Below are 10072 nucleotides of genomic sequence, written 5' to 3'. Positions count from 1 at the left end.
CCCCTTTACATTACACAGAACCCTGCACCTCTGGACCCCTTTACATCACACAGTACCTGCACCCCTTTACATTACACAGCACCCTGCACCTCTGGACCCCTTTTACATTACACAGCACCCTGCTCTCCTGGACCCATTTACATTACACAGTACCCTGCACCCCTTTACATTACACAGAACCCTGCACCTCTGGACCCCTTTACATTACACAGTACCTGCACCCCTTTACATTACACAGCACCCTGCACCTCTGGACCCCTGTACATTACACAGCACCTCTGGACCCCTGTACATTACACAGCACCCTGCACCTCTGGACCCCTTTACATTACACAGCACCCTACACCTATTTACATTACACAGCACCCTGCACCTCTGGACCCCTGTACATTACACAGCACCCTGCACCTCTGGACCCCTTTACATTACACAGCACCCTGCACATGTTTACATTACACAGCCCTCTGCACCCCTGGACCCATTTACATTACACAGCACCCTGCACCCCTTTACATTACACAGAACCCTGCACCTCTGGACCCCTTTACATTACCAGCACCCTGCACCCCTTTACATTACACCGCACCTGCACCCCTTTACATTACACAGCACCTGCACCCCTGTACATTACACAGCACCCTGCACCTCTGGACCCCTGTACATTACACAGCACCCTGCACCTCTGGACCCCTTTACATTACACAGCCCCCTACACCTATTTACATTGCACAGCACCCTGCACCTCTGGACCCCTGTACATTACACAGCACCCTGCACCTCTGGACCCCTTTACATTACACAGCCCTCTGCACCCCTGGACCCATTTACATTACACAGCACCCTGCACCCCTTTACATTACACAGAACCCTGCACCTCTGGACCCCTTTACATTACCAGCACCCTGCACCCCTTTACATTACACCGCACCTGCACCCCTTTACATTACACAGCACCTGCACCCCTGTACATTACACAGCACCCTGCACCTCTGGACCCCTGTACATTACACAGCACCCTGCACCTCTGGACCCCTTTACATTACACAGCCCCCTGCACCCCTTTACATTACACATCACCCTGCACATCTGGACCCCTGTACATTACACAGCACCTTGCACCTCTGGACCCCTGTACATTACACAGCACATCTGGATCCCTTTACATTACACAGCACCCTGCACCTCTGGACCCCTTTACATTACACAGCACCCTGCACCTCTGGACCCATTTACATTACACAGCCCCCTGCACCTCTGGACCCTTTTACATTATACAGCTGCCCCAGTGTAGGTCATGTGACTATGTACCTAGGCATTTTGTCGTATTGCTGAATGTCAGGACAGCCTGGAACACATTTTTGCAGGACTCAAAGGTACAAAGATTTTTAAATATCATTTTTACTGCACATAAAAAGACAAGGTGATCAGGAAGGTGACTATTCATTTGGTTACATATCAGTTTAACCCTTCTAACCCCTTATCATAACACACAAAAGGCTCCGGCTAGAGATCACATAGAAAAAACTGCTGCAATCGTTTACTAGTTCTAAACACAGTCCACAAAGACTAGGTGAGCGATCGCTGTATGAAATGTCCTAATAGGTCGGTTTAATATTCCAGTTTTCTGCTTTGTCTTTCCCTTCCAGCCACCATGTTGTCATGGCTCCTTTTCCCTGAAAAGATTTAAGAAAACACACGCATTAGAGATTGGAATACAATCTGTGACAACATATAAATACATTTACATAATATGGCCCGGATTCACAGACACTGGCGCATATTTATCTCCTTTACGCTACGCCGACACAGCGCAGGGAGGCAAGCACTGAATTCACAAAGCACTTCCTCCCAAATCTGCGCTGGGTTTCTCAGGTGTAGGTCGGCGTAAGTGGAAGTGGGCGTGAGCCATGCTAATGAGGTGTGACCCCGTGCAAATGATGGGCCGAGCGGCAGACAGATACATATCGCCAACTGCGCATGCAGTGGGCGCATCTCAGTGCGCATGCTCACAATCACGTCGGAACAACTGCCTAAGATACGTCGGATCACTGCCTACGGCGTGAACGTAACCTACGCCTAGTCATATTCACGTCCTACGTAAACTACGTCGGCTTGGCTGATAGGCGGCCCTGATAGGCTGATAGGCGGCCCTGGTGGGCACTAATAGGTGGCCACAGATAGGCGGCACTGATGGGTATTTATGGGTGGTACTGATGGGCATTGACGGACAGCAATGATGAGCGTTAATGGGCAGCACTGATAGCCAGCACTGACTGGCATCACTAATGGGCACTAATTGGTGGCACTGTTGGTCACTGATTGCTGCTGAGTTACACCTCCTTTATGGGGCATAACTTTACGCCGGAAGTATGACTTTACGCGCACTGCGTCGGACGGACGAACCTTCGTGAATCGGCGTATCTCCCTCATTTGCATATGTGAATATAAAATCAATGGGAGCGCCAAATACGTCCAGCGTAAATATGCGCCCACTCTACCCCGGTGTAGGCAAGTTACGTTGGTCGGATGAAGCCTATTTTCAGGCGTATCTTAGTTTTGTGGGCACGGCGCACAGATACGACAGCGCATATTTGCACTTACGCAAGATACGAGATACGTCAGTGCAAGTGCTTTGTGAATCCGGGCCTATGTCTTTATTTCTTCTGCCGAAGGCACAAAAATGTGCAGCCAATCACAACAGGGTAGATGCGCTAGCTCCACCAATATTTGACCAATTATGTGAATAAAATTCAACACACTAAATCATTTCCAAAATTATATAAACACATTTGTGAGTGAAGCAAGCCTCCTCCAACCCATTCACAGCTACTTCTGATGAGGATGAGACCCCTGACACAATTTCAGGCAAAACCCATTTCTGCCGTTTGACCCAAATCATGAAAGTGACCAGAGAAACAGTCTACATTCTTCACCCTTCCAACGTTCTGGCACAGAGAGGAAGGGGAGGGGTTTTATTGGTCTTTTATAAACAACATGACATCACAAATATAAGCATACTGATTGGTCAGTTCATATAAGGATGGTTTCTTCTCACAAGTCCATATATGGTATGGGGCCCTCATGGCACAAACAGCCTCCTGTAAAGTTTCTTTTGGGATGTCCATATACAGGGGCCCATTCTCAATTTTCCAGGGTTTTTCTCTTCAAAGCTTGAGGAAGAATGACATCTGAATAGCTCTTTGTCTCCTTTCAAGCTGATATGTACTGTGGGGCAGATCCCCAAAAGCATTACGCCGGCGTATCTCTTGATACGCCGGCGTAATTTTAAATTTCCTGCGTCATATCTTTGTTTTGTATCCACAAGACAAGATACAACGGCATCTGGGATCGATCCGACAGGCGTACGTCTTAGTACACTGTCGGATCTTAAATGCAACTTTTCGGCGGCCGCTAGGTGGCGTTTCCGTCTAAATGCGCGTTGAGTATGCAAATTAGCTATTTACGGCGATGCACGAACGAACGTCCGGCCGGCGCATTTTTTTAGGTCGTTTTCGTTCGGCTTTTTCCGGCGTATAGTTAAAGCTGCTGTTATGAGGCGTACTCAATGTTAAGTATGGCCGTCGTTCCCGCGTACAATTTTTAATTTTTTACGTTGTTTGCGTAAGTCGTTCGCGAATAGGAATTTGCATAGAATGACGTCACCGTCGTAAGCATTGGCTGGTTCTGGTTTAATTTCGAGCATGCGCACTGGGATACTCCCACTGACGGCGCATGCGCAGTTAAAAAAAAACGTTGTTTACGTCGGGTCACAACGTATTTACATAAAACACGCCCCCATTACATCCATTTGAATTAGGCGCCATTACGCCGGCAAAGATACACTATGCCGCCGTAACTTACGGTGCGGATTTTTTCAGGATTTGAAAAAAAAATTAAGTTACGGCGGCGTAGTGTATCTTAGATACGCTACGCCCGGCGCATAAATGCGCCGCTGTGCGAGGATCTGCCCCTGTGTCTTTAAAACATTATCTGTTTCTTCATGTAAGGATAATAACAGTATTGTAGTATATACCCATACATAATAACTCTATATATATCTTATATAGATCAAGCAATAAAAAGGAAATAAAACAAATAAACAATATAATGAAAGAAAGGCAACATTTGAGTAGCTCAGGAGAAAAGTAACATAACACAGAAATATTCATTTTAGTACTTCCATCACACTTCACTTAAAAAAAAAAAAAAAATTGTATATAAGTGTGCAAAAATAACAAACACAACTCTAAGGCCTTGTACTCACGGCCAGACATGTCCGATGAAAACGGTCTGCAGACCGTTTCCATCGGACATGTCTGCCCGGGGACTGCCCGGGGACTTCTGTTCGATGGCCGTACACAACATCGAACAGAGGTCCGCGCGTAAACAATACGCGGGGCGTGTCCGCGGTGTCGCCGCGTCGATGACGCGGTGTCGCAGCGACAATGACGCGGCGACGTGGGCGGCCTGCCTTTAAAAGGCTTCCACGCATGCGTCGAAGTCATTCGACGCATGCGAGGGATGGCGGGCGGCCGGACATGTACGGTAGGTCTGTACAGACGACCGTACATGTCGGGGGGACAGGTTTCCAGCGGACTGTTTTAAAGCAAGTCCAGGAAACAGTTGTCCGCTGGAAACCTGTCCGATCCGCCCGAAAATGGTTCGCTCGGGCCTACACACGGCCAAACATGTCTGCTGAAACTGGTCCGCAGACCAGTTTCAGCAGACATGTTTGGTCGTGAGTACGGGGCCTGACAGGGCACTTACAACCCCCTTCCTGCCCAGGCCCTTTTTCAGCTTTCAGCGCTGTCGCAGTTTGAATGATAATAATGATCAAACAACACTGTACCCAAATTACATTTTTATCATTTTCTTCACACAAATAGAGCTTTCTTTTGGTGGTATTTAATCACTGCTGGGTTTTAATTTTTTTACACAAAAAAAAGACCAAAAATATTCGGAAAAAGAAAATGTTTTACTTCGTTTCTGTCAGTAAATTTTGTAAAAAAAATGGGATTTTTTGTACTCACCGTAAAATCCTTTTCTCTTTTGTCCATGGACGGACACAGCTTCCTTATACTCTTGACTGTAGGGGTTATGTTCCGTCTATTAGAAGAAGGAATTATTCTCCTTATAGACGGAACACAACCCCTACAGTCAAGAGTATAAGGAAGCTGTGTCCGTCCACGGACGAAAGAGAAAGTCATTTTTATCCTTCACTGATGTGTGCTGATGAGGCGGCACTGATGGGCACTGATAGGCTGAACTGGTGGGCATTGATGAGGATGCACTTATGGGCACTGATGAGGTGGCACTTATGGGCACTGATTAGGTGGCACTGATGAAGAGGCACTTATATGCCGCACTTATGGGCACTGATAGGTGGCACTGATTGGCACTGATAGGCGGCCCTGGTGGGCACTAATAGGTTGCCACACGGAGGCGGCACTGATGGGCATTGATGGACAGCAGTTATGAGTGTTAATGGACAGCACTGATAGCCAGCACTGACTGGCATCACTAATGGGCACTAATTGGTGGCACTGGTGGGCACTGATTGCCGGCACTGTTGGGCACTGATTGCTGGCACTGATTGGTGACACTGGTGGCGCTATAATGTAATTAGGGCACTGATGATCATGCTGTGGGGATGATTACGTTTTTTTTTTTGTTTTGTTTTTTAATACAGACAAGCTTAGTTGCCTAATGCTAAATGTCATATGGAAATGACAGTTTTGGGTCTTGCTTGCAGCCATTTGCAGCATGATGTAAGACAGAGAAGTGGTGTGAACAGCTGTGTCCTCCTTCCACAGCATGATAATTGTTATGGATACTCCCTTTCCGTGTGAGCAATTCCCCTGGCTACAAATAATGGCTGCTGAGAACTAATAAATAGATATAGAGGGGTCCCACATGGTGACTGTGCATTTAAGAGGAACTATGACTTGATGTCTTATTTACAACTCAATGTAAAAAGTAGCAATGTACAACAACCCACAACAATCAAATGTGCCCTGTCCTCAACTTACAACAGTTGGACAAATAAAAAATGATTTTGATTGCTATGAATTCTAGGCCAGATCCACAAAGACCCGGCGTAACGTAAAATTTTCCATTTAAGTTACACTGCCTTAAAATTTCTACCTAAGTGCCCGATCCACAAATCACTTACCTAGAAATTTTCGGCTGTGTAACTTAAATTCCGCCGGTGCAAGGCGTTCCTCTTCAAATGGGGGCGATTCCCATTTAAATTAGGCGCACTCCCGCGCCGGCCGTACTGCGCATGCTCGTGACATCATTTTCCCGACGTGCATAGCGCGAAATTACGTTACGCCGAGCTTTGTGGATCGCGTCGGGTCAATAAAGTTGCGTCGGGAAAAAAAAAAGATACGGCGAAAAAAAAAAAAATTCCAAACAAAAAAAAAATCGCATCGCTGGACAGAAGGGTCTGCTTTTACATGGTGTAAACAGTTTACACTTTGTAAAAGCAGCCCTAATTTTGCATTTGCAAACTAAAACTTACGGAGAAAAAACGAAGCGTAAAAGCTTTGTGGATCTCCGTAAGTGCTAATTTGCATACCCGAGGCGGCATTTCGACACGAAATGCCCCCAGCGGCGGATGCGGTACTGCATCCTAAGATCCGGCAGTGTAAGTCCCTTACACATGCTGGATCTTCTCCCTATCTATGAGAAACTGATTCTGTGGATCAGTTCCATAGTTAGGAACAGGGATACGACGGCGTAACAGCAGTTACGCCGGCGTATCCCTTTTGAGGATCTGGCCCTAAGTCTTTTGCTCATTGTTTTTTTTTTTTTTTTATCATACTAAATTAAATCTGAAGTTAGATAAATATGGGCACTATATGAGAGTAACCCCTTGTTGATTTTTTAAAACAAAAAACGTGGGTTCCTCCCCAAAATCCATACCAGACCCTTATCCGAGCATGCAGCCTTACTCAGCCTGCTCTCCTCCAAGGATCAGACTTGTTCTGTTGGTTACTGGGTCTCTTTAAAATAGCCCTGAGTATTTATTTATGTTATCTATTATTACAGGCGTTTATCTGAGTACAGGTATTTTATCTAGGTAACATTCACAGAGGAGTACATGGTCCCAATTTTTTCGAAATGTGAAATAGCTAGTGTAGCGCCCCCTTACTTTCAGTATGGGCACTACACTAAAGTTAGTGGGGAATGGGAGAGTTATTTGCTCCCATTCACAATTTGTTAAATTATGGGCTGCTGTCATTCCAGAACTGTCTTGTAGGTCAGTCTGCGCTCCAGGGGTGTTGTTTCCACCCCTGGGCGACAGGTGGCGATAGAGGGGTTCTGGCGGAGCCGCTTTTTCCCAGCAGCCAATTAGAGGAGTTTTCCCTCGTGGGGTATGCTGGGGAGGGGTATATCTGTGGCAGACGCCATCTTTATTGGTTCTTCCCGCGGGTTCCAGGTGCGGCATCCACCTTTAGGGTGCACGCATCCAACGGACCCCGGCGATGGCCTTCCAGGCCGGGGTCGTATGCTACGCAGAGCTCCAAATTGCTGAGAGGGGCCCCAGTGACTTACTGGGTCCCCCGCTTTACTGAGAAGACCCCAGGCTGGGTGCCGCTCGATTGAGGGGTCGGCTTGAGGAGAACCCGGAGGCAGGTTGTCCAACAGAGCTTGAACGAACCATCGGGGGTCTGGTGACTGGAATGCTGACAGGTACTCTTTGCTGTCATCCGGTGACCTATGTTCAATCTACTGGAAGGATTCGCTCAATTCGTCCGTTTAGCTCATTCAAGTACTAGGCCTGTGGCAGAGGCCCTAGAGCCGGGTCTGTGGCAGAGGCCTGTTCCTCCCAGCAACTTAAAGTGACACTTCGGCTGCCAGGCTTGTGGCAGAAGTCTGTCCGGGGGCACTTCACCCACTCTGGCTAGAGTGGCGATGAACGGTGACTACTATTATTGTGCTGCTGAGAGCAGGATTGCTCTTTCTATATCCAGGCCTGATACCGCAAGTTCTCTATCGCTTCATCAAACTTTCCTTCCTACTGCATGTTGATGTTGGCTATGTTGGGCCTGAAATAAAGCATTTCAAAACCTTTCTTCATGTACTGGACATTCGCTCACTACTTTATTCACCAACTACACCCCTAGACAACTTTGAGGTAACTTAACCACTTCCATACAGGGCACTTATACACCTTCCCGCCCAGACCAATTTTTAGCTTTCAGTGCTGTTGCACTTTGAATGACAATTGCGCGGTCATGCAACACTCTACCCAAACTACATTTTTATCATTTTGTACCCACAAATAGAGCTTTCTTTTGGTGGTATTTGATCACCTCTGGGATTTTTATTTTCTGCAAAAAAAATTAAAAAATGACCGAAAATTTAGAAAATTTTTTTTTTGTTTCTGTTATAAAACATTGTAAATAAGTACGTTTTCTTCTTCACTGATGGGCACTGATGGTACTGCACTGACGGGCACTGATAAGGCGGCACTGATGGGCACCGATGAGGTGGCACTGATGTGGTGGCATTGATGGGCACTAATATGCGGCACTGATGGGCGGCACGGATAGGCACTGATAGGCAGCACGGATAGGCGGCACGGATGGGCTTGGATAGGCGGCACGAATAGGTGGCACAGATGGGCACAGATAGGCGGTACGGCTGGGCACCGATAGGCGGCACGGACGGGCACGGATAGGCGGCACGGATGGGCATGGATAGGCGGCACAGATGGGCACTGATAGGCGGCATGGATGGGCACTGATAGGCGGCATTGATGGGCACTGATAGGTGGCACGGATGGGTATAGATGGGCACTATTGTATGTGTTGTACTATCGGATGCCAATCAGTGCCAAACAATGCCTGCCAATCAGTGATGCCCATTGTGGGCACTGATTGGCATCCATTGTGGCACTGATAGGCATCCATTTTGTGTGTCCTCCTCATCCCTGGTGGTCTAGGGTGGCATCCTTTTTTTACTTGTGGTCTATTTGCCCATCCCTGGTGGTCCAGTGGGCATCCCTGGTGGTCCAGTGGGCATCCTCGGGGGGGGGGGGGGCTGTGCTGATGATCGATCAGCACAAACCCCCCCCCCTGTCACAGGAGCAGCCGATCGGCTCTCCTCTACTCGCGTCTGACAGACGCGAGTGAGGAAAAGCCGATTACCGGCTTTTCCTATTTACATCGTGATCAGTCATGATTGGACACGGCTGATCACGTGGCAAAGAGTCTCCGTGAGAAACTCTTTACCTTGATCGGTGTTGCGGGGTGTCAGACTGACACCCTGCAACAACGATCACCGCAGCGGCTCAGAATCCTGAGGACGTCATATGACGTCCAGTCAGGATTCTACAACCACTTTGCCAACGTCAATATGTCATTGGCGGGCGGCAAGTGGTTAATATGCCGATCCCAACAACAAACCAGCGGCTCCTGCGGGGGTAGCGCTACACTAGTTAGGTTAGGATACAGTTTTACCTGCTTTCTAAAGAGTAAATGAATCAATGGCATAGAAATCACAGTAGCGTATTTATTTCTATTATATCGGTAAATTGGATTTTATTGCACATCTTTCTTTATATAGTTATCACCTTATTTGCCTTTAAAAGATGACTGAATTATATATACAGGATCATTTTTAATATCTGAGTGCAGCACTTCACCTGCTGCTTGGGCTCTGGTCGCCATAGGAGAAGGTCTATATCTGGACTCTGACTCAGGCATTAACATGATACAAGTCTGATCAGTCACTTCTGAAATTCTCAATGTGTATCTGAGGGAGAGTCGGGGGAATGGAAATGCTGATCCTGCAGTACAGCTATCCCTGTGTGCTCTGTATGATTCAAATTGGTGACAACTAACCATAAAAGACTCCCAAGTCTGTCTTTACTTTCCCTAGAAGAATGTCTTTGTCTACAATACAAGCAGTAAAAACGGTAGCAATGTCTTTGCCTATAACACTCAGCCATCGCCTCCATTACTTCAATTACACTTGATAAATAATAGATTTAGGGCTATGTTTGCCGCCCATCTGAAAAGTGATCCACAACAGGTTGCTTTTCAGAGGCACCTGACAGACA

At 47.1% G+C, this 10072-nt stretch overlaps 1 protein-coding gene across 1 annotated transcript in view; it reads right to left on the bottom strand.

Moving 5' to 3' along the window:
• Positions 1 to 1380: 1380 nt before the first annotated feature.
• The window catches only part of LOC120946239 (atrial natriuretic peptide receptor 2-like), a 93770-nt gene continuing 85078 nt past the window's right edge, over positions 1381 to 10072 (bottom strand). Inside the window, exon 21 of the mRNA XM_040361068.1 lies at positions 1381 to 1673. Within this exon, the coding sequence (XP_040217002.1) occupies positions 1596 to 1673 (78 nt within the window). The 3' untranslated portion in view covers positions 1381 to 1595. The remainder of the gene's footprint in view (positions 1674 to 10072) is intronic.

The sequence above is a fragment of the Rana temporaria genome, chromosome 7 (genome assembly GCF_905171775.1).
Source record: "Rana temporaria chromosome 7, aRanTem1.1, whole genome shotgun sequence".
In the NCBI taxonomy this organism is placed as follows: domain Eukaryota; kingdom Metazoa; phylum Chordata; class Amphibia; order Anura; family Ranidae; genus Rana; species Rana temporaria.
Note: the sequence above shows the minus strand (reverse complement) of the source record. Positions and strands in the feature narration are given on the sequence as shown.